The following is a 22,481-nucleotide window of genomic DNA, read 5'->3' as shown; positions in this document are numbered from 1 at the left end:
TGACATGTGAGGGGCTCCGGCGTGTGAGGGACTCCCTTGTGAGAGGGGCTGCTATGTGTGAAGGGCTCCGGGGTGTGGGGGGCTCCGGCGTGTGGGGACCCTGGGCTCCCCGCCTTCGCTTAGTGGGATGAGCGCCGGTGCCCAGAGCCCTTTGCCCGGTGCCCGCACTCGCCCCGGGGTTCCTGAACGGAGCTCCACAAGATGGCGAGCGCGGGCCCGCGCTTGGCCCAAGATGGCGGCGGGCGGCACGGCGCGGGGCCGGGGGCGCTCGGACACCCGCGGCCCCTCTCGCTCGGCCCGGCCACGGCCCCGGCACCGGGCCCGGCGCTCCGCGGAGGCGGCCTCGGCAGCCGAACCCGCACAGCCCGCGGGAGAAGCAGCCAACACGGCGAGTCCGGTAGGAGGGACGGGGCCAGGTGGGATAGTGTGGGAGGGAAAGGCCGCGGGGCCGGGCGGTCGCAGTGGAGGGATCTCAGGTGACTATTAACAGCTACAATCTGAGCATCATCGTGTGGGAATTATCAGGAGAATTGAAGTAAATTTATGGCCCTTCCCGCTCCTCCCATGACGTTGTTTGTGCCGGTGCAGAAATACAGAGCAGATTTAGCCGATTGCCGTGCTGGGTGATGACAGGCCTGGCACAGTAATTCCCATTAGCATCATCCTTAAGAAAATAAGAACATGGTGATTGACCTCTTACGGTGCTAGTTTATTCTCTGAGACAAGTGTTTTTCTCTTGCTGGTGATGGACTGTATATTGTGGTTTATGTAAGCTGTCTGCTCCTCTTTTCATCTCTTTACATGTACTTTATACTAATTACTTTTCTTAGAAGGCTTGGATCAAAATGCCACTTGTGTGATGGAGCCTTTCTGTTCCTTTGTAAGTAAAGAGAGGAGGTGATTTTATTTTTTATTTCAAGTGAGCTTTACGATCTTGTCTTTTTTTTCTAACAGTGTTCATCACATGAAGCTGCTGAAGGACAACCTGCAAAGAGGATGAAATACGAAGAAAGCAATCTAAAATCAGAGCTAGAGGGACTCACATGTGAAAGTGGAAACCTTGCTGCGCTGGGGGAAACACCTAAAACATCTGATGAGGATGGAGTTTCAGAAGATCCAAGAGACAGCAGCGTAATCCAACAGAAAACAGATGAAAGCATTCCAGAGACTGATGAAGGGAAGCAGGAGAAGGAGCAGGAGCCACACACGGTGAAATCCAGCGGTGCTCCATTAAAAACAGGTGGATATCTGCACCACTATCACGTGTTCAGTGAGGAGGAGAGCAGCTGTGGGAGCTTTGATGGGGCCACCTCGGAGGACACGGATTGCCCACGGAGGCCAATGTTCCTGGAGCACAGCAGTGGCCTCTCGGATGAGGACAGCAACCAGCCCATGCCAGTGCACCGGTTCTTTGGAGATGTTGAGCTGGTGAGATGATGAGTCTGTTCCTGTTTTAGACCCAACCCTGGTCTGCTTAAAATTTACCTCAAAACTGGTGAATTTGGCCAGTATTGTTGGGCCTTGTACCCCAGCTATCAGAGATGAAAGTACTTGCTGAGCTGAATTAATTTCAGGTGTAAAATCTTTCTTATTTAGATTTTTTAGTCCAATTCCATGAGATAGGTATTTTTACTGATAACAACATTATGGAGACACAATATTGTTGGGAAAATAGGTTTATGCCGGTCTTTGATTCTTAACAGAATCATAGAACAGCTGGGGTTGGAGGAATCTTAGAAATCACCAGTTCCAGCCTTGCTGCATTGTGATTGTTTGGAATGGAAACTGGTTTCTGTCTACCTCAGCTTTTAAACTGACCCAAGAGCCAGAGCTTTACATCTGAATCCCTTTAACAAGCATAACTTTGGGGCAAGTGATGCTGCTGCCTTTTAAGTGTTTCTTGTGGTATTTAGGGAGCAGTGAGGATTTGTTTAGGGAGCCCTTCACCCTCTGCCAATCCTCACACCAGTGAAAGGAATCTCAGCCCTGAGAGTGCCCATGGGTCTGGTTTGTGCACACTCCCCTCAAAGCCCCACAGCTTTAGCTTTGTGCCACTGCTCCCCAGCTGAGGGTTGGTTCCTTGTCAGCTGAGGGAGCATGGGAGCTGGAGGTAGCAGTTCTGCCTCCACAGACCTTTTCCTTGCTGATTTGATCTTTTTTCCTCCAGCACCTCCCAGCAGTTGTGCTCCCAAGTGTGACGAGGAGCAGGCGAGAAGCCAGGAAGCTCCATTTCATTGCAAAGGAAGATGATGAAGAGGAGGAGGAAGAGGAAGATGTCTAACAACAGACTGTAAACAAACCCTTCTTCTTTCTCTTTGTGACCACATGGCAATGGCTGTGTCAGTAACATGAGGTGTCTGTTTGCCTTTTCTCAGGGAGAGAATTGGGAGAGTTTGTTTTGCTGGAATTGGCGGATACAGTATTGCAGTTATTATCTGGGGCAAATACTGAATTTGCAGTGGTTTGGAAATAAAGTATAATTGAGCACTTTACCACTGATACTTCAGAAAAAAGCCCAGGGAATAGAGAAGTTCTTATGGCTTTTTTTGTAAATTTGAGCCTCTATCTTGAGAAAGTATTTGGTTTCACTCCTTTTTTTTGAAAAATAGTCGAGAAAAGGATGCTGGAGCATCTTTTAATTCTGCAAGGTCTGTGCCATCCAGGTAATAAAGGAGCCAACTGACTCCCTGGTACAAAGAAGGTCAGAGGTCTTCCTTGTGTGGGTTGTTTACACCTAACCCAGCACCAATTAAACCTCAAAATGCAGTTCTGCTGGCAAAATGAAATGCAGGCTGTCAGAGTGGATTCAGTGTGCTCATCTCTGTGAGTTCAGCACGTTTTCATTGCACGTCAGCTCCCCAAACACCCACCCCGTGGTGCTGCCTCCTCCCTCCACCTGCTGCTGTAAGTGTTGTCCTCTGTTGATTTCCAACTGGTTTCCAGCAGGGATTTTGGAAACAAATGCTCTGGTGGTGATACACAACAAATACCTTCCCTTGGATTTGATGGACAGGGAAAGATTGCTGAGCTCCCTCTGCATGTTAAAAAAAAAAAAAAAGGAGCAACCTCAGCCAATTCCAGGAACTGTTAATTCACCCAGTGTTTGTGGGAATATTTCTTTGAAAGTGTGATTATGCAATAAGCTTCCAGATATTTATTGTTATAGCTCCTTCTGTGTTTCTAAAAATAGAGAGAAAATGTTATCAGCAGATGGTTTAAATAAATATTAATTTCTACAGCTAGAGCTTGTTAAACATTCAAAAGTTGTAAGGCAAACAAATTGCATATGCATGGCATGGTAATGCATTTCCATTTCCACTCCAGCTGATGCATTGTTTCTGTCAAAGATATTTCTTGGCTCCTTTTCACTCTAATTCTGTAACACGGAAAAATCCAGATTTTTTAATTGCATATTCATAGTTCCAGCCCAGCTCTGTGCTGCAGCAGCTCCTCCCAGCATTCCTTCAGTGCTGTGTTTGCTGCTGGCTCTTTCTAGCAAACACAGTTTCACACACAGACATTCATTTCACTTGCAGAATGCATTTTCAGTTTGGGGGACATGCCACACAGGTGACACCGGGTTTGTCACCAGAATCCTGCCCAGTGCCCTCCCCAGTGTCAAACAGTGCAGGAGGGGAAGCTGGAAGGATTGATTGCATGCAGTGGAATTAGAAATCCTGTGATAGAAATGCACCTCCTTGCTTTTCAGAATGCACTGTTTGGGAGGGGACTGAGTTTGTTGTTTAAATCAATATTCTATGTAGCAAAGCTTCCAAAACCCAGTAATTTGGGGCTCAGGCAGAAATGTCATTTCCACACAATTTCATGTGGACTAACTGGTCCAGGACCAACACTATGAGGGAAAACAGAGCTTTTTCTAGTTATTTACAGAGCAGTAAGTAACTGGTGCTCAATTCATAAACACATTTCCCTTCATGCTCTATCACACCTGATTAATGTCTTGTGCCCCTTCATGTACTCACACACTCACAGATGTGGGGGCATTTTTTTATTTGAAATGTTCACACGATTTACATTGACAATCCCAAAAGTTCAGTTGCTATTAAAAAAAAAAAATTCAAGTAAAAAATTGAACTATTCCTGATTTGTTGCCTGAGGTAGGAAATGTTTTACCAAAACAATATTCTCCAAGGCAGTGGGTAAACATTACTGTAAACACGATCATTGTAGCTGCCCTTTCTGGCAGTGCATCAAGTAAAACTCAAGCTGGAGGCAGAAAGTGTTAGAAAGGAGAGGAAAATCAGCAGGGAAGATGGCAAACAAAGGTGGGAAAAGCAAAAAAATCTCACGGGCTTGCTATTCTTTCTAGGAGATGCACATCTGAAGCAATGGCAAAGGGGCAGGTGGGGATGAGGGCAGGAGTTTGGCACAGGTGAGGTGGCAGCTCTGCTGCTGAACCACCTTTGGAATTTCTGAAGCTATCTGCAAAAGGCACAGATAAAACATGATCCTAAATCCTTCTTTGTTTGGCCTCATCTCCAGAGGAATATGAGTCTATGAGCCCCTGCAGGTTATTTTGTAAAAAATGTTTTGTCCAAGTTTCATTTCTGTGTACTGTGAGTTTTGGGTCAATGCTGGCCAGAGATGACAGGGTAGAGTCAGAGTCAGCCTCTGGCTCATTTTCTACCTTTATCACACTTGATTTGAGCTTGATTTGAGGGAGGCTTGTAAGGAGTGGGAAGGCAGGAGAAGAGAATTAAATGGGATATTGGAGTGTGCTTTGTGAGGCTCTGGTTGGGTTACCCAGCCAGTCTTGTACCAAATAGTTCTTATTTAAGAAATTGGAGCTATTTAAAAACAACAGACTGACATGATTGAAAAAAGCAGCAGGTCCCTTCCAGAGACAGCACTAGGAAATCTCCTGGGTTTGTTTCCTCTTTCTGTAAATTCTGCTTTTGTCACAGCTGAGGTTATGATTGGTTTTCTTATGGCAAGCAATATGTACGAGTTTTAAATTATCCAGGGTAAACAGCAGCTGATAGAAGTATTCCCAGTTCACTTCTCTCCCGTCTCGTGTTTTGACAGCTTCTGCCAGTTCTGGGACAACAGCACGTTTCTTCTCAATTCTTGGGGACACAAAAGACAAGACAATATTGCCATCAGGAGTTTTTTCAGAATAATCAAGCCTCCATCTTCCTTTCAGAGCCAGGCAGAACTGCAATTCTTTCTCCATTACTAGGCATATGATTTTTTTCCCCCCAAGGAAATTAGTTTAGCAAATCTTGTTTGCTTCACACCAACATTTGAAATGGTTCAGAGGGGATTTTGCTGGAGAGGAGAATTGACACGGATAGCACAGTGAGGAGGGGTTTGCTTCCACACACAGAAAATCTGCACAGAAGCAGAGCAGCTAATGAGAGGCAGCATTTCATCTGTCTTCAGGGTTTTGTTCTCACAGCAGCTGCAGCATCCCAGCACCTCTTCTCACCACATATTCCCAGCAGAGCTGACTGCACAGCAGGGGGAATGGACTAAGGCTGAACCTTTCTGGTGAAGCTGAAGGCCACAAAGCAGGTAGGTCTGTATTAACACTTTGTACATACATGTGGTCGAGATTCCAGGTGCTGAAGAGGATCCTGCTTTCCCTGTTGCTGTAGGGGTTGATGGAATGCTTACATGGGCAGTCATCTCTGTCAAAAGGTCCCTGTGAAAGGTGTCACACTTGTCACCCCAGAGTGGTCCTGCCACCCACATCCCCCCCAGCCTGGCACTGCACCCAGGAAGCTGTTTCCTTCCTCTGATGTTGAGGGGGAATGGGATCAAACTGATAAAAGGGGAAGTTCAAGTCAGGTATACAGAAGAAATTCTTCCCTGTGAGGTGATGGAGCCCTGGCACAGGGTGCCCAGAGGAGCTGTGGCTGCCCCATCCCTGGAAGTGTCCAAGGCTGGGTTGGATGGGGCTGGGAACAAACTGGGCCAGTGGAATGTCCATCATCTCATTCCACCCCTGTCCATGGCAGGGATGGAGTGAAATGATCTTTAGGGTCCCTTCCCACCCAAACCATTCACGATTCTTCAGGAAGGCTGCAGGTACCTGACAGGAGAACCACCCCTCTGCAGTGCACAGGCGTGCTGCCTCCTCCTTCTCCCTTCTGTCAAAGTAGCACCCGTTGTACTTCACAGATTTCAGTTTTTCTGCCATCAGGTCGATTATCCCTCTGTAGGCATCTCGTGCTGAAGGATGAACGTTTGAAATAAAACCAGTAACCTAGAGAGGGCAAACCCAGCAATCACTCCTCAGTTCCTGTGGCAGCCTGAGGCTCTTTTCTAACATCACAACTGTAGAAATACTTTATATTCCTGCAGCTACAGAATTACTGTTACAGCTTGACATAAGTTACTTCAACAGCAACTTTTACCTCTCTCATGTAGCCCCGCATTCTGCTCTCACAGCTATGCCGCAGGTAGCTGGATTTGTTCTTGAACCGAGACTCCAGCCCTGGAGGGAATGAGATTATTTTGTACCTCAGCACAGCTCCTGCCCAGCTGGGAGTTCATACTGGCTATTAGGTTGCACAGGTTTTTTAATTTCTCATTTTTATTTGACTGGTTCAGGACCACTGTGCTCTTAAGCACTTAAAAGGATGCTGTAGAGCATCTGCTGAAAAAGCAGGAGCTGGTATTGTTGTGTTTCTTGTTATTCTGTATATGAACACCAAGAAATTGTGAAAGGAAAACAATTGTTGGGGAAGAACTGCAGTAACGGCTTGGGAATGGGAAGGGAAACTTGCAGATTGTAAAGAGAACATAAAGCTGGCAGAGATGTCCCAGTTATCCATATACTATTAGCAAATCATTAAAACATCATCAATGCAGATTTATATTAATAGAGGAAATGCATTCCAGAGCTATCTTTATTAAACCAATAGGGAACTATTAAAAAAAATCATTTTAGCTTTGATACTAAACTACTAACACATTTAGCTTTAGATACTAAATGTTCATGTACTTTAAAGAACATGCACATTTAGTATCTAAAGCTAAATGGTGCTAACGGAAGGGATAACTAAAACTCCGATCAAGCACCCAATCGCACCAGCCAGAAGAACTCCCAAACTTTGCTTTAAGAGCAACAAACCTGACAGAAGTGACTTTTCAGAGCAGAGCAAAACCCGGGAGTCGCGTAGCAGCTTCCTACAGCAACAAACGCACCTTCAAACCATTTCTTGTCCTCTTCCTTATCCTCGGCCAGGATGTTTTCGCTCAGGTTGTGGACGAGATCCGCCAGCAGCTTCTGCCTGTGGGGAGCCCGCTCGTCCGTCAGCAGCCTCCGCGCAGCCTCCACCACAGCGCCCTGGTGGCTGCAGAAGGCGGCCAGGAGCCGCTCGATGTCGCTGGCACCTGGGGCAGGTGAGGCGGCACCGGCTGAGCCCCCGCGGCCGCCGCTGCCCCCGCGCCCCCCGCCCGGCCCCGCCGCACTCACAGCCCCGCCAGCTCTGCCCGGGGCCCAGCAGCACCAGCTCCGTCTGCGCCGGCAGCGCTCGGAAGTAGCTCTCGGTCAGCTCCGTGCCGTCCTCGTAGAGGCAGAGGCGGCTGCCTGCCAAGGGAAGCTGCCCCACGGGCGGGTGAGACCCTGCTCCAGGTGAGATCCCGGCTCCGGGCGGCCCCGACCGCAGCGGCTGCAGCTCCGCACGCGTCTCGGCGGGCAGCTCTAGCCCTGGCCCGGAGCGGCGGCACCCGCTACTCGCGGTCCCGTCCAGCATCTGTAAGCGGCATCCCAGCCTGGTATCGTCCCGTCCCGGTCCGCCCCGCACCTGCAGCAGCCGGCAGCCCTTCCTCAGCAACCCGCGCAGGCTCCCGGCCGCCACTCCGAACTTCTGCGGGCTGCCGCACCCGCGCAGGCGGAAGGGCCGCAGCGGCTCCGCCATGGCCGGGCCGGTGCCGCTCCCCGCCCGGGGCCGGTATCGGTGGCCGGGGCCGGTGCCGCCCCGCGCAGGCGCCCCGGGGCCGGCGGGGCGGTCGCGCCTGCGCGGCGGGGCCGCGTTGCCATGAGAGCGGCGATGGCGCCGCGCTGAGCCAGGTGGGGCCCGGCCCGGCGCTTCCCCCGCTCCCCCTCCGCCCCAGGGACACCCCCCGCTCCCGCCAGGCTCCCCCGTGCTTTGTCCGCCGCCCGGCCTGGCTGTGCTCCCGGAGCGGTGCGGCCGTGACCCCTCCGGGCCTGCGCCGCCTGCGGGGTTGGGGCCGGCGAGGGGAGGGAGGGACGGGGCCGGTGTTGGTGCTGGCGTGGGCAGCGGTGCTCCCGGTGCTTGTGTCCCCGGCAGTGGGTGTGTGGCTTTCCCAAAGACTTAATTGACCTTGTGCTTTGCTTTTTGTTCGTCTGACTCCGACACCCGGAGCATGGTGCAGCTACAGGTTTGGTACAGGTTGCTGCTGTATTCATTTGTAACTCATAGTTTCAAGGTCCGTCTTGGGTTAGCAGGTTTAATTTATTGGTAGGCTGCTCTGCGAGTGATCTAAATCCTCGTTTTGCTCAACAAAAGGTTAAAAGATCAGTTATATTCACTGATCTTTTAGCTTTTGGTCTATATTGACTGACCCACACCTAAAGAACATTTATGGTGCCATTGTTAATTAAAGGGATTATATATTTGCACTCATCATCTACTGACTCAACTGACCTCAGCGTGCAGTTCTTTGACCGTAGTGCCTCAGTGGGTTTTTGTCACCCTTCCAGGGATGAATCTAAGCTTGAAGGCCGTGGCTGTGACCAGCTCATCTGCCCAGGATGCCACACAAGATCGGTTTCACGGTGATCAGCTCGTCGGGACACGAGGATGGGTTCAGTGCTCGGGAGCTGATGGTTCATGCACCGACCGTGAGCGGGTGGCGCTCGCCCAGGTACTGTGAGGGAATGGCCTTGGAGCACTCAATTTCAGAAGCACCAAGTTTAAAATGAGTGGCAGATGTACTGTGCATGGTCAGAGCAGTTTATAGTATGCCAAACCAAGCTGATAAAGCAAAAAAGTTTCCATAATCCCATGGCACCCTCATCCTGGGGGAACAAAGCACTTTGGTTAACACCTAAAGGCACTGCATTGTATTTATAGAAAGTCCTGGAAAATGAAAATGTTTTTGTTCTTGGCAGTCTTGGAGTTTGGCTTAGTATGAAAAATCCATTTGACTCAGCACATCTTAACATGTGTGGGGCACCTGAAGATATGCACGCAGTAAAGAGAAGGGAAAAGTGTTTCCACTCTACTCTTGGGATTCTTACAATATTTATAATATTAGCTTACAATTAACAACTTGAAAGTTCCATAATTAAATGTTGCTCAAGTTGGAAGTGAAATCTGCTTTGAAATGATGATTGAATTCAGGAGCTGTGTCTCTTTCAGGCTCTGTCAGTACCCCCAGGAGATCACCCTGCAGCTGGTGGAGCGGTGTCGGATCCGGAAGCTGCAGCTGCTCGCTCACCAGTACATGATTGCGAGCAAAATTGAGTTCTACATCAGTGAAAGTCTGCCTGAATACTTTGCTCCCTATCAGTCAGAGAGGTTTCAGAGACTCGGGTGAGACAGAAAGTTCTGGATCAGTTTAATGTCTTAATGAGAAAAGTTTCAGGGGAGAATAATTCTCAGTGTGGGTTGTGGGTGATTGGTCATGCTGTGTGAGCAGCTGGGAGATCCTGGACTTGTGTGGATCTGTGACAAAGCTGGAGATGCAGGTGAATTGCCTTACCAGGTGACAGCACACAGTTATTTCAGTTGTGAGGTTATGAGGGAGGTTTCACAGTTGTTTCAGTTAGGAGGGGATTTTAAACCCCACCTGTGTGTTTGGATGTATCCTCTGCTCATGTGTTATGTTTTCCTTCCCAGTTATGTCCCTCTCTCAGACAACGAGAAGACTGATTTCAGAGCTCGAGAGTTGAAATCTGTGTACATGGATGCAGTTGGCCAGTACCTGAAGCTGATTTTCCATAAAAATTATGTCAATAAATACAACTTGTATGGGCAGGTGAGTTAGAAGTCCTTACCTGGTAACCCAGGTGACACTTCCATAGTAAAGAACAGACACAGAAATCTGCTCCCTTGATTTATGGAAGCAAAAAATGTTGGTTAAAAGCTCCTGTGTTTATTTTACTTTGTTTTAAAGCACAAAACACAAGGTTAGGAGTGAGTTGGGATCAGGTGGATGCACCTCATCCAGAACAAACGAGTCAAGGGCACATTCTGTCACTCTGGTTTGTGCTAAGGTTTAGCCCACACAGCAGGGTCTGTGTTGAGGACAAGGAACTCCCTCTGAGAACAGCTCTGGGGAGCCACTCTGAGTGTTTTGGACCTGTTGTGGCATAAAGTGAAGATGTTGCACAGCCACCGTGGTGCAGACACACAAACACCTGCTCAGTTCTGCTGGGACTTGTTTCAGACCATGGGGTTGTAGATTTGGTGATACATTTTCAATGGAGCAGGAGGAACATTTAGCACTCTGCTTCTCTCTGCTTCCATATCACCCTCCTGACCACAGTCCCTGGTTTTTGTTCCAAGAAAAGAGGAATGTGCTTACACATTTCCATTTTCTGTGAATTTCTGTAGGTTGCCCTGGTAGCTGTGAACATCATTGGGGATCCAGCAGACTATGGCATTGACATGAGCATTGTAAGTCCAAAGCATCCCTGTCCTTTTACTGATGCTCCATTTCTTCAAGTACAGGTTCCTGGAGTAATGGGATGAACCTTTCTTGTGCCAGCTCTTCAGCAGAGCTGTGTTGCATTAATTTATTTTTAATGTTCTCTTGAAGCAAGAAATTTGAACCTAATATGGGAATACAAACATTAAAGTGTTTGAACATTTTCATTTTTATTGTCTCCAGATTCTTTTGCTTCAGTGTGCCCTAAAACATAAGTGCTTTATGTTGCAAAACTGATGTTGGTTGTGGCAAGTCAGAATTCTGTCTTGAACACACACCTGATGTTGGTGAATGTGCATTGAGATTTTCTTTTTCCACCCTTCCAAAGCCTACCAGAGAGCAGCTGATAGATCACTACATGGGAATTAAATCAGATGACCCTGCTTTGAATGGAACTTACCTTGGGTAAGTTTGTTCTTTGCATATACCCTGGCAAAACCTCTGCATGGTGTAAAGCAGTTGTTGATCTCTGTGTTTTGTTAATTCCCTGCTAATGAAAAGAGAAGCTTGCTTTATTGTGGTTTAATTTATTCATTTTGTGCCTTCAGGAAACATGACTCCATTTCACCTCTGGATGATTTGGCCTTTGACATGTACCAGGACCCAGAAGTGGCTCAGATAATCCGGAGGCTGGATGAGAAGAAGAGGGAAGCTGTGCGTCTCGAGTGCTATGACCACGCCAAGAAGCTCAAACAGGCCATTGCAGACTTGCAGAAGGTACTGTTGGAAGAACTTTGACACCTAAGTGAAGCAAAGCCCAGTGACCCATCAGGAATCATAATGATTTTGTTTGTGTGGAACCATAATGATTTTCGATATATTTCCCAAATGATTAATTTTAAAATCACATAGCTTGATTGAGTAATTTGCCTGGGAGCAATGAAAAAAGTAGAGTAATGTGATTCCAAGAAATGGTCAGTAAAGTGATTCCAAGAAATGGAATGTCACATTTCCAAGAAATGTGAGATGATTCCAAGGTGATTTGTACCAATCCTAGGTGGGCGAGCGACTCGGCCGCTACGAGGTGGAGAAGCGTTACGCCGTGGAGAAGGAGGATTATGACCTTGCCAAGAAGAAGAAGGAGCAGATGGATGAGTACAGGCTGAGGGTGTACCAGCAGCTGGAGCTGCACGACCTCCTGGATGCACAGCTGCTGGTGGGTGCTGTTAGTCCAAACTAACAGGGTGTTCTAAATAGAAATGGCACAGCAGCCAAACTTCATTCACAGGTTAAGGGAAATTTTGGGATTTACTAAAGCGTTTCAGTTTTCTCTTTGGATTGTGGATTTCTTCAACCTGAGACTCTCAGTGTGGTGTTTTATGAACATGCTTAGTTCATAAATCCCATTAAACTGTTGAAGTCTCAAGAAAATGACATTAAAATCTTGAATGTTTTGCATAATTTCAAGACTACCTGATGCAGATGAATAAGGTACTTTTTCATATTTTGGAGGGGTAGAGGGGGCTTAGGATGGTATCAAGGCTAACCATACAGAATCCATGTGATTTTTTTATATCCATAGAGTTATGTAATGTGCTCAGAACAGGAAGTTTTATAATCTCTCCACACATGCACCCACACAGAATTATTTTCTGACTTTTTCATAAAGCTGCATTCAGTGGGAATGATGACACACCTGTGAGCCAGGTTCAATCTTTACTTGAAATCACCAGAAGCCTGTTGACAGAGTTGTAGCTGTACTGAGAGATTTTAGCACATTTTTAGCCTTGCTGTAAAAATCTTCTTCTCTTTCTCAGATCCGAAAAACTGAGTTGCCCTTGGGATCTGTGAGTGGCACTGAGAGCTCCCAGAACTCCCCTCCTGAGCCTGCAGACCCTCCCCAAGCAGAGCCCCTGAGGGCAGAGCCTGTGCTGGAAGAGCAGTTGGTGGATCCCACTTCTTCTGAGCCTGTTGTTCTTCCCTACCAGTCCCCTCTTTCTCCTCAGACTCAGCCCACAACCTCCAAGGAAGTGTTTCCCAAGGAAAATGTGAGTAGTGTTCCCTCTGTTACTACAGAAACCTGTCAGAGCAAACAATCTGATGTCCAACCTTCCAAATAATGTGGTTAACTCATGGTTAACTGGGGTGTGATGCTGCTTTAATTGAGAAAATTGCACTGAGGTGATAAGACCAATTAGTGATAAAACCACTTCACATCTGCATCCTTTCAAGAACAACAAATTTTATCTTTTCTGCTAGGTTGAAATTGTACCTTATGATGAGAGACCTCTCCCAACCATCTGCAAGCAGGTGGATGAAGCTGTTGCCTATGTTGAGCCAGAGGTGATTGAGGAGGATGTGGGTGATGCTCCAAGGACTGGCAATGCTGGGGAGCCTGAACAGCTCACACAGAAGGCACTGAGGGAAGCCAGCCCTGTTGTGGAAGTTTTTGGAGAGACTTTGGTAAAAACCAGTAAAACAAACCCAAACCCCAGTAAAACAAACCCATGGGTTATTGTGCTTTGGGTTAAGAGGATTTTTATGTGTTTAGAGATGCTGTTTTGAAATCTGAGCTTAAAATTTGACCTTGGCTCTATGGATACTTGTTTACAGTATTTTTACCAATCTGTAGCTTTGATGTTTGATTATTTGATGTGCTGATAGACAGACAGGATCCAGCAGACTGCTTTAGGGTATGGACCCAGAACACCCATAACTTGCCACTGTCTTTTGGAGGGAGGGAAGCCCTCCCTGTGCCTGGAAGGGCTCCATGAGCCTGACCTGTTAATCCCATTTCACTCATCTCATTTCAAAGCATGTGCTTTTAATAAAGCCAGATTCCTGTGGGGAACACCTGGGGACTTCACACTTCAGTTCATATGTTATTTTGAGGCTGGTTCTCTATAAAAATGTTAAATACGTATTGAAATATCTGTTGGGACCTTTTAAGAGATGGATTGTTGTGTGCTCAGGTTTCAGGAGCATATTCCAGAACTTGGTCATGTCGAGAAGAGGCTTTACTGGCTGTGTATGAGAAGCTGATGGAAGTGTCAGTGGACACTCCAAAGGAGGATTTAAGGAACATGCTGAGGGCTGCTGTTTTCCTTGTGAGGAGGGCCATCAAAGACACTGTATCTTCAGTAAGTTGGGATGAGTTTGGTTCTCCAGTGAAGAACTGGCAACCAAAATTGCAGAACCTTGGGGTTAGGATACTTTGAACAAACACTACTGTTGAATAAATCCCAAACCAAAACAATAACCCTCAAAACTCCCAAGATAACTGGGCAATATCTGGCATTGAACAGATGGAGAAAACTGCCCAGGGCTGAGCCATGAGCTGGTGCAGTAAATGTGCAGTGAGGTTGATCCTTTTTCTTTGTTAAATCTGAAATACAACAATGAAATAACTTGTAGTTTCCAGCTCAAAGTACTGCACTTAGCTGAAGGACACTTGGGCATCAAATAAACCTTAAATAAGAAGAAAAGAAGAAAATTGAGCTGGTACTCTTTATGAAACAATTTCTGAAGCCTTTCACCTAAGTCCTAGCAACAGGTTTTCTGGAAGACAGTTGTCTGAAGTAGCTTCCATTAAGGGTGTTACTGTAATTCAGATTAAAAATAGATTTTACTGTATTGTCTGAAAACAGGGGGCTCTGTGTTGGTTTTGCTCAGTGTTTTCTTTTTCCTTTTTAACTTAGGTTTTTCAGGCATCCCTGAAACTCCTAAAAATGATCATTACCCAATATATACCAAAACACAAACTGGGGAAGATGGAAACCTCTCATTGTGTGGAAACAACCCTGCCACATTTGCTTTCTAGAACAGGAGACTCTTCATCCCGCCTTCGTCTTCTGGCTTCAACCTTCATCCAGGTGGGTGTTTCCCTTCAAATTAGGGAGCTCATAGGTGAGAAACACCTGATCAGAATGGACTGTGAGACTAGGGTTGGCTGCTGTGAAGTGTTATATCTTATCACAGAATCTTATCACAGAATAGCTGGGGTTGGAAGGGCTCTTTGGAGATCATCCAGTCCAACCCCTGCCAAATCAGGGTCACCTGGAGCAGTCTGGGGGTACCTGCTGCTGCTGCAGGTGTGACTCTTGTGTTCTTTGCTGCAAGTGACCTACAGAGATAACAAAACTGCTTTGCAAAGACAGGTAATTGTGCTTTTCCAGTGTGCTCACTGACTCTGTGTTCCTAGGAAATCGCACTGTGTCCTGAAGTAAAACCTCTCCAGATTATTCCAGTGCACCTGGCTAAAACATTAAAGCCAAACTCCCCAACACACCTGGCAATGAGTCACGTGGAACTGGTGGAATCTCTCTTGGTAGCCATGGGGACTGAAAACTCCGGGTTTACTGTCAGCAACGTCATGAAGGTAAGAGGTCGAGGTTACAGCACAGGGAGGATTTTCTGATGATTTTCTGGGGGCTTGCCTGGCTTTTTGTGAGTGCTTGAGAATTCCTGGAGAGGTATATTCCCCTGCTCAACAGTGCTGGTAATTTTAGAGCAGGTTGGACAGGGCTTGGAGCAACCTGGTCTAGTAGGACATGTCCATGCTTATGGTATGGGGTGGAATGAGATGAGCTTTAAGATCCCTTTCAACCAAACCATTGTGGGTTCTATGAAGCAAGATGTTAATATCTGGAAAGAGGACCAATGAGTTAAAAAGTGTTTGCAAGAAATCCTGTAGGAAGATTTCTCCTGCTACAGGAGAGTCTTGGACTAATAAACCAATCCTTAAAAATGCAAGAAAAAAGAGAGATAAAAAAATTTTTTTATCATTATTTCCAGTTTGCCACGGGAGCTCTGGAGCACAGGGCTCATGAGGTGCGTGAGGTGGTGCTGAGGATCATCTTTGCCATGTACAGGGAGCACAGGGCAGCTGTGCTGGAATATTTCCCTCTGGACGACGCCGGCGCCCGCAGGACCGTGCGCTACAAAACTCTGTTTGAGGGCTTTGCCAAAATCGATGGGAAATCTTCTGAGAGTGAAGTGAGGGTATGTAAGGAGAGGCAGAACTTGCAGGGCCACTTCAGACATGGTGGATTGTATTTGTGGGGTTCCCAGACAAAGGAAGGAGTGATAAATCTGACTCCATGTTCTCAGAAGGCTAATTTATTATTTTATGATACTATATTATATTAAAGAATACTAAACTAAACTATACTAAAGAATACAGAAAGGATACAGACAGAAGGCTAAAAACATAATAATGAAAACTCATGACTCCTTCCAGAGCCCTGACGCAGCTTGGCCATGATTGGTCAATAAGTCAGAACAATTCACATGAAACCATTGAAACAACCATGTGTTTATTATTTATGATACTATATTATATTAAAGAATACTATACTATACTAAAAATACAGAAAGGATACTTACAGAAGGCTAAAAAGGTGATAATGAGAACTCCTGACTCTTTCCTGCCAGGCACAGAGAAAAGCAGCAACAGAAGCAGAGAAACAGACAAAGGAAGGAATGAAAGTTCTAAAAAGCCACTCAGAAGCTCTCAAATTAGTGTTACAAGCAGAGGTTGAAGATGAAGAGGTGAGCATGTTTCAGTTTAAGGTTATTTTAATCCTTTGCTCCTTGGATATCATGGACTTAGATAATGAGCATTGGCATCTTATTAAAAAGAGTGAGAAACTCTAGACATACCCTGGGTGACTTTTCTCCTCTTCAGTCCAGCTTAAAATCTGGGGTGTTGTTCCTTCTAACATAGTGTAAAATTTGGATTCTTTATTATAATAAACCAATAATACCAATATAATATAATAATATATAACATGACATAATATGTATTATATAATACCTTTGTAATATAGCAATTATACCTTTCTAATATAAAATAATACCTTAGTGCAAGTGATTTGCCCTAGAACCAGAAGCACAAATGTTGTAGTGCATTGGCTCTGCTTCTAAATTTTAAATTCCAGACAGAAATCAGAATGTAATGTGTTCCCTTTCTCTCTGGAAGGCAGATTTTTGAGTTAAATTTCTTTGTTTGATAGGAGAAAGACTCTTATTTTCAGAAGTCAGAGAATGAAGGTAAGTAGTTTGAAATATAAGTTAAGAAATGTAGATTAATTAAATTGTGATCTTGGTTTAATAGTTCTCTCCTTACAGGTTCCCAGGTATATGAAGCTACAGCAGGAAATATTCAGGAGGAACTTTCCTCTGTTGCAAATTACCTGGATAAGTAAGTGAGATGAGCCTCTAATCACCTTAAGCCTTGGTGTCACCTGTGAGCTCCTAACAGTAATAACATTTTTCCAGTAGATCAAAGCTAATTCCTTCAGCAATGAAACAATAAAGACTAAAATCTCTTCCAACAGATTTGAAATGATCACCAGGCAATCCTAGGTGCTTTTCTTTGAAGTTCTTGGATAGTGTGACTTTGTACTTTTTCTGAGTATTTGCTTGTGGGCTAAGAAGTAGCCACAGTTTAATGTTAAGCTGCCAGTGTGAAATAGGGGGAAATATGGTGGGGGTTTGCTGGGTGTTGTACGGGGAGGGCATAGAAGAAAATTCTGGAGCCAGAAAGCCAGTTTTGATGAGGTGCCCTCAGAACTTCTGTAGAATTAATCATTCTCTAAGAAAAATTGCTCTGTGATTGTATTTATCCTAAATTACAAGCCAGTACCTGCCCCATTCTAAGCTCAACTCTACACAGGGGAAAGAAAATCTTCAAAATAGTGGGGGCTTTTGAGAACAGTTTGGAACAGAAGGAACAGGGCTCATCCATTTCTCTCTGATGTCACTGATGTTTGTGGTTTTTTCCCAGCTTGTGTATATTCTGTGGTGAAAGGAACGAGTCCTTCACTGAGGAAGGGTTGGATCTGCACTACTGGAAGCACTGCCCCATGTTAACCCGCTGTGAGCACTGCAAACAGGTCAGACTGAAATTCCCAGAGCTGCTGAGACATGGGCTGCTGTTATTCTGGTTTAGATATGCAAGATATTTATCACTGCAAGATATTTAATTCACATAGGTGGATTCTGAACACACCCACGTGATTTGAGTAGTGCTTTTGGAGAAGAGCACCAATAGAAAATGAGTTAATAACTGGACTGAAATGAAATTTTCCTTTTGTCATTTTGCAAGGTGAGGCTGAGCTGATCCCATCTCTGCTTGCTCAGCACAAACCTTGCTGGCTGTGTTGCAGATGCTGGAGATCTGCAGCCTGACAGAGCACCTGCTGACTGACTGTGACAAAAGGGACAGCTTTGGGAGGTGCCCACGCTGCAGAGAGGCCGTGCCCAAGGACGAGCTGCCCAGACACATAAAGAGCAGGATTTGCAATCGTGAGTAGCTCCAAACAGGGAGGTTTAGATTTCAAACACCAGGGATCTTTGGCAAGTCAGGCTTAGGGATCTGTGTAAATCCTCAGGATGGGATAAATGCCTGAGTTTTCTGGGGCTTGGCCTGTGTGAATGTTTGTTGGGAGGGTGAGTGAGAGGATTGGGAAATCTCTTCCATATCCCTGTAGATTAAACACTATCCCAGCACAGAAAGGACATGGCCCTGTTCTGGAGTGAGGTCAGAGGAGGCACCAAGGTGATCAGAGGGTTGGGTCCCCTCTGTGGTGTGACCATGTCTTTATTATTCCCTACATACACTGTGGGGAAAGGCTGAGGGAATTGGGATTGTCTGGAGAAGAAAAGGCTTTGGGGTGACCTAATTGTGGCCTTCTAGTAGGGGCTGAAGGGGCTACAAGAGAGGTGGAGAGAGGCTGTGTAGAAGGGCCTGGAGTGACAGGACAAGGGGGAACAGGATGATCTTTAAGGTTCCTTTCAATCCTTGTGATTCTAGATTCTGAGATTGCTTTTGATTTTGTTTTGATGAAGATGATTAAACACAGGGCTTCTTTGGGAGCAGTTAATGGTAACAGGAGCTGGGTTAGTCATTGGGTAGTTTTATGCTACTTGCTCTGCAGATTCTCTTCTTGTGTCTGATATTAGCCTCTCTTTGCAATTCTTACCTTATTTTTCAAACAATTTCAGCTGCCAAACCAGAAAATGTGGCAAACCACTGCCCTTTGTGCCATGAGAACTTTCCTCCTGGAGAAGAGGTGAGGCCACCCTTCCCTTTGGGCAGATGTTGGTATGGGTTGGTTTAATGTGATGGACCTTCCAAGATATATTAAAATAATGGAGATATTAATTTCTATTCCATAGCAAGGAGCTCATATTTTAAAAAAGCAGATTAAAGTGCTGTTGATATAAATTAGTGCTAATTTTGCTGGAGTTGTGCTATCATTGCTTTGTAATTGACTTCAGGCCTGGAGATCTCACCTGATGAGCAGAGATGGCTGCAAAATGAACCAGAGGAGGACATCCCTCCTGAACAAAACCATTCTGCTGCAGCCTGGTAAGACATCAGATAATGATAATAACATTTATACTTTTTACTGTGTTGCCTTTGCTTAAGGAAAGTGTTATATCCCCAAGAGCTGGGTCTGTGCAGCTCCTGGTTTGCATTTGGGTGAGAAATGATAATTCTTGTGCTGGAGCAGTGTGCCTGGGAGCAAATTCCCAAAATCATGCAATAGCAGTCATGTTCAAAGGAGGACACGAGCTCAGCTGGTGGGGAACTGGCAGATTTGACAAATTGATCAGTTCAGGGATTTTTTCTGCAGAACAGGATGACCATGAATAGAACAATCAGCTGAACAGTGTTCTGGAAAGCTCCTGAATGCTGACACAGGGAACCAGAGCCTGATTTAGCTTTTAGTGTCCAATCAAAGGTTGCTAATCTGATCCTAATTACAGGGTGAACTGAACAGTGAGTGCTGTGCACTGCTTTTCCTTTCCAGGCCAGACTCAGGAACCTGACAGATTTATCATTGTGCATCTTTTTCACCATCAAAGAGACATTGATGATGTCAGGTGGTGTTTTTTCCAGCAGTTTCCTTTATGAAGAACATGGAAAATCCTTTTATTTCCAGAACAGAGAAGTTTAAAAAACTGCCTGTAGCAGCAGAACTTTTGGCCAGTAACATCCAAACCTTTCCTCCTTCAGACTCTGGAGTTTTCTAGTCAGCTGTGTGTTCAGTTCACATTGTCTGAGCTGTGCTCTGCTCATATCTGCATGTCACTATCCCAGGTTCCTGGAAAGAGCTGTGGAATTGCCCATTCTAGCTGACCTAAGTGAATCATAGGGGTTAAAATCATCACTTTCTGGTGTTAAATTGGATTCACAATCCTGTCTGTCTGTCCTCCGCTTTGCTGTTTGTACTGGCTAATGAGGCACCAGTCAGTTGTTAGTTTATTGCTGCTTAGAATTTGGAAACAGAAGCAAATCCTGCCTGGATAAGCTCTGATTCTATTTCCTAGAGGTAGGAAAGGAGCCCTGACCATTCAGACACTGCTGGTGTGGAACATGCTGAGCTCAGTGCCTGCCAGCTGCTGCTTGCTTCAGTCATTAAGACTTAACAGATCTTGGGAATCAAAACAGTGGATTAAATTCACTCCTGGGCTGTGAATGCATGCAATAATGATCTCTATTTTTCTCTTTGCAGCCAAAGCATTTGGCCACTATTTAAGGAGACCAGGTCCTTCAGGAACAAAGTTTCAATCTCCTTCAATAGGAAGCAAGATCAGAACTCGAGGGGCCCCAAATAAAAACACTGGCAAAATATACTCCAAGCGATGACAGGACAAGTATTTCTTCCTTTGTCTGAATAACTGGGCACATGGCTTTTCTGAGCTATTTAAAAATTGTAGGCAACTTGTATCATCTTTTTGTGGGTTGTTTTTAGGCTTGAGCAGTGCCTGGTGTGATCCCCACGGCGTTGCTGTCACTGCAGCAAAGGGCTTTGCTTTGCTAGGAATGCTCATGTTGGAAATACCAAATGCTCTGGGACAAAAACATTATTTTGACAGAATACTGTGCTCTCCTTTCCAATCCCATGTCAGTAATTTAATGGGTTCAAAGACATTAATTATGTCAAGAAGTCTATTTCCTGGTGCTTGAGGAACAGGAACCACACATGGGGGAAGCCTGGCCTTGTGTGTGTGTCAGCTTTAGGGTTCTAAAGGCAGCAGAGCTGTACCCAAAGCACTGCTCAACCCCAGGAATTTGCACCAAATGAAAAGCCAGAGGGCTGGCTGGATGCTTTCCTGGTTGTGCCACTGTGCAGGAGGTGACAGGACATTGCAGCCTCTCACTGTGCACCAAGTGCCTTAGGAGCCCACTTGGCAGGAGGGTTAAACTAAACCCTCCAAGTCTGTATTCCCCTTACAGAAATGAAAAAATAATCTTGGTTGGGTCCTGAAGAGCTTGAATTAGTAAATATAGTCATTTTTGCCTGCTTTAGTGCACTTTCAGCTCAAATACTGAGCTCCTTTAATTAGATATTGATTAAAATAACCATCCACAGACTGGAGCACGTGTCTTGAACAGCTTCAGAGAGACAGTCTATTATAAAGACCCAAGGCATGCATGAAGCTTTGTACCAAAGCAGCCATTCTCACATCTCTAACATTCTCTCTTTAACATTCCAGCTGTTGCTTTCCAGTGTGGAATTGGTACCATGGGCACAGGAATGAATGGTGATGATAATATGAGGGGAAATTTGGGGGTTTTTGCTCCCATGGAGTGACTTTGTGGTGTTGTTTTGTATATAGAGCTGATTTTGTAATACAGTTTTTCTAGTTTGCCTGCAGCCTGCATACCAGATTATGGATTTTCCAGGTAGATCAGTGTGCTTGGATTTCAAAATTCTTTGTATAAATTGTTTCTCTAACTCTTCAAAATACATATCTCAATATTTATACACAATTAGGAACATATATATAGGTGTTTTTATTTTCCCTTTAGTGACATGGGTTCCTATTTGAGGGCCTGATTCTCTATGCTAAATAAATAATAAATATCTCAAAATAGCCTTTGATCTTGCTCAGAGGTGTAAGGATGAAAACTACTCTGTAGTACAATCAGGAAATAACTTAGTGGTGATAAAATAACAATTTTTTAGAATGTGAAAGGACCCTTTTGGAGTACAGAAGTACCACCAATATCATGTTTAAAGGTGAATTTATGGGATTGCTCCTTAATTAACAACCTGGCTTTGCTGCAGTGGCAGAATAAACACTGGAGTGAAAACCACCGTGAGGTTTGATGCTGTGCCACCAAGTCCTGAGCAGAATATTCCAGAGAAAATCCATTGCACAGGTGGGGGTCTGGGCAGTGAAAGAAGGGCTGCAAAGGGTTGGACTGGAACCTGGATTTGGCAACAATGGGGCCTCAGTAGGAAAGCAAGGAAAGAGTGTGGTCCTGAGTGATCTCTGTCCATCTGAGCTGTGCCTGAGTGTCAGCTGGGGCATTTTCATTTGTCACTGCAGAGATGGTTCCAGAGCAGCCCCTGTCCATGGGTGCAGGAGTTGATCTCATCCCAAAAGACCTCTTGGTGTTCCTCTACTCCAAGAGAGCAATTTATAATGATTGCATGTTCCTAAGTGCTGGATGAGCTAATCACATATTGAAATCTAGGAGATATTATCAGGAAAAGGAGTCACTTGTGTTAAATGCCAGTTATTTTTATTGCACATATTTAATAAATTACTTTAGCCAGTCTGGAGGGTACGTCTGCATTTTCCACCTGCTGCAATGGAAATGGGTGCAGAGTGGTGTGAGGCTGTGGTACCCGTGGGTGCCTGTGAGTGCTGTACCTGTGTGAGCCATGCCTGTGGGACCTGTACCAGCTGTGACAGTGTGTGGCATTGTGTGCTGTGTGTGAGCTGTATCTGGACCTGTACATGTGTGAGCTGTACCTGGACCTGCGTGAGCCCTGCCTGTGTGACCTGTACCAGTGTGTGCTGTATGTGAGCTGCACATGTGTGAGTTGTAACTGGACCTGTGTGACCTGTACCAGTGTGTGCTGTGTGTG

The 22,481-nt window shown here is 45.5% G+C and overlaps 3 protein-coding genes across 5 annotated transcripts; 2 read left to right on the top strand and 1 right to left on the bottom strand.

Moving 5' to 3' along the window:
* Positions 1 to 222: 222 nt before the first annotated feature.
* On the top strand, positions 223 to 3,242 carry C22H1orf174 (chromosome 22 C1orf174 homolog). The gene is made up of 3 exons (XM_059487623.1): positions 223 to 397; positions 955 to 1,428; positions 2,168 to 3,242. Exons 1-3 carry the CDS (start codon positions 233 to 235, stop codon positions 2,279 to 2,281), a joined length of 753 nt encoding a protein of 250 aa, XP_059343606.1. The 5' UTR covers positions 223 to 232; the 3' UTR covers positions 2,282 to 3,242.
* A 760-nt stretch (positions 3,243 to 4,002) lies between these two features.
* On the bottom strand, positions 4,003 to 7,904 carry DFFB (DNA fragmentation factor subunit beta). Its single transcript, XM_059487621.1, is given in 7 exon segments — positions 4,003 to 5,087; positions 5,565 to 5,665; positions 6,056 to 6,229; positions 6,381 to 6,460; positions 7,174 to 7,364; positions 7,366 to 7,571; positions 7,776 to 7,904. Coding segments are annotated over 7 exon segments (1,083 nt in total). The 5' UTR covers positions 7,890 to 7,904; the 3' UTR covers positions 4,003 to 4,870.
* A 105-nt stretch (positions 7,905 to 8,009) lies between these two features.
* CEP104 (centrosomal protein 104) lies at positions 8,010 to 22,160 on the top strand. 3 transcript variants are annotated; one of them, XM_059487657.1, is made up of 23 exons: positions 8,010 to 8,041; positions 8,696 to 8,859; positions 9,357 to 9,530; positions 9,837 to 9,975; positions 10,554 to 10,616; positions 10,976 to 11,052; positions 11,196 to 11,364; positions 11,645 to 11,803; positions 12,405 to 12,434; positions 12,576 to 12,635; positions 12,847 to 13,050; positions 13,560 to 13,727; positions 14,286 to 14,459; positions 14,789 to 14,965; positions 15,382 to 15,588; positions 16,021 to 16,137; positions 16,602 to 16,638; positions 16,717 to 16,789; positions 17,375 to 17,483; positions 17,757 to 17,895; positions 18,595 to 18,662; positions 18,871 to 18,961; positions 20,112 to 22,160. In XM_059487657.1, exons 2-23 carry the CDS (start codon positions 8,747 to 8,749, stop codon positions 20,243 to 20,245), a joined length of 2,682 nt encoding a protein of 893 aa, XP_059343640.1. In that variant the 5' UTR covers positions 8,010 to 8,041; positions 8,696 to 8,746; the 3' UTR covers positions 20,246 to 22,160. The 3 variants fall into 3 exon arrangements, 2 of the variants coding, with proteins under 2 accessions (XP_059343640.1, XP_059343639.1); XM_059487656.1 differs by having other exon boundaries at positions 12,405 to 12,635; XR_009419896.1 differs by lacking the exons at positions 16,602 to 16,638; positions 18,871 to 18,961; positions 20,112 to 22,160 and having other exon boundaries at positions 12,405 to 12,635; positions 18,595 to 18,639.
* The last annotated feature ends 321 nt before the right edge of the window (positions 22,161 to 22,481 follow it).

Source organism: Ammospiza nelsoni, chromosome 22 (assembly GCF_027579445.1).
Source record: "Ammospiza nelsoni isolate bAmmNel1 chromosome 22, bAmmNel1.pri, whole genome shotgun sequence".
Classification (NCBI taxonomy): Eukaryota; Metazoa; Chordata; class Aves; order Passeriformes; family Passerellidae; genus Ammospiza; species Ammospiza nelsoni.
This window is presented reverse-complemented; position numbering and strand designations above follow the sequence as displayed.

What these genes read in the sequence shown, in the direction of transcription:
- C22H1orf174 (XM_059487623.1), top strand. Translation starts at nt 233, where the DNA reads ATGGCGGCGGGCGGCACGGCGCGGGGCCGGGGGCGCTCGGACACCCGC. An exon ending in CAGCCAACACGGCGAGTCCG is followed by an intron (nt 398 to 954) that starts GTAGGAGGGACG and finishes TTTTTCTAACAG; the next exon opens with TGTTCATCACATGAAGCTGC. An exon ending in TCTTTGGAGATGTTGAGCTG is followed by an intron (nt 1,429 to 2,167) that starts GTGAGATGATGA and finishes TTTTTCCTCCAG; the next exon opens with CACCTCCCAGCAGTTGTGCT.
- CEP104 (XM_059487656.1), top strand. Translation starts at nt 8,747, where the DNA reads ATGCCACACAAGATCGGTTTCACGGTGATCAGCTCGTCGGGACACGAG. An exon ending in CTGTCAGCAACGTCATGAAG is followed by an intron (nt 14,966 to 15,381) that starts GTAAGAGGTCGA and finishes CATTATTTCCAG; the next exon opens with TTTGCCACGGGAGCTCTGGA. An exon ending in TCAGAAGTCAGAGAATGAAG is followed by an intron (nt 16,639 to 16,716) that starts GTAAGTAGTTTG and finishes CTCTCCTTACAG; the next exon opens with GTTCCCAGGTATATGAAGCT.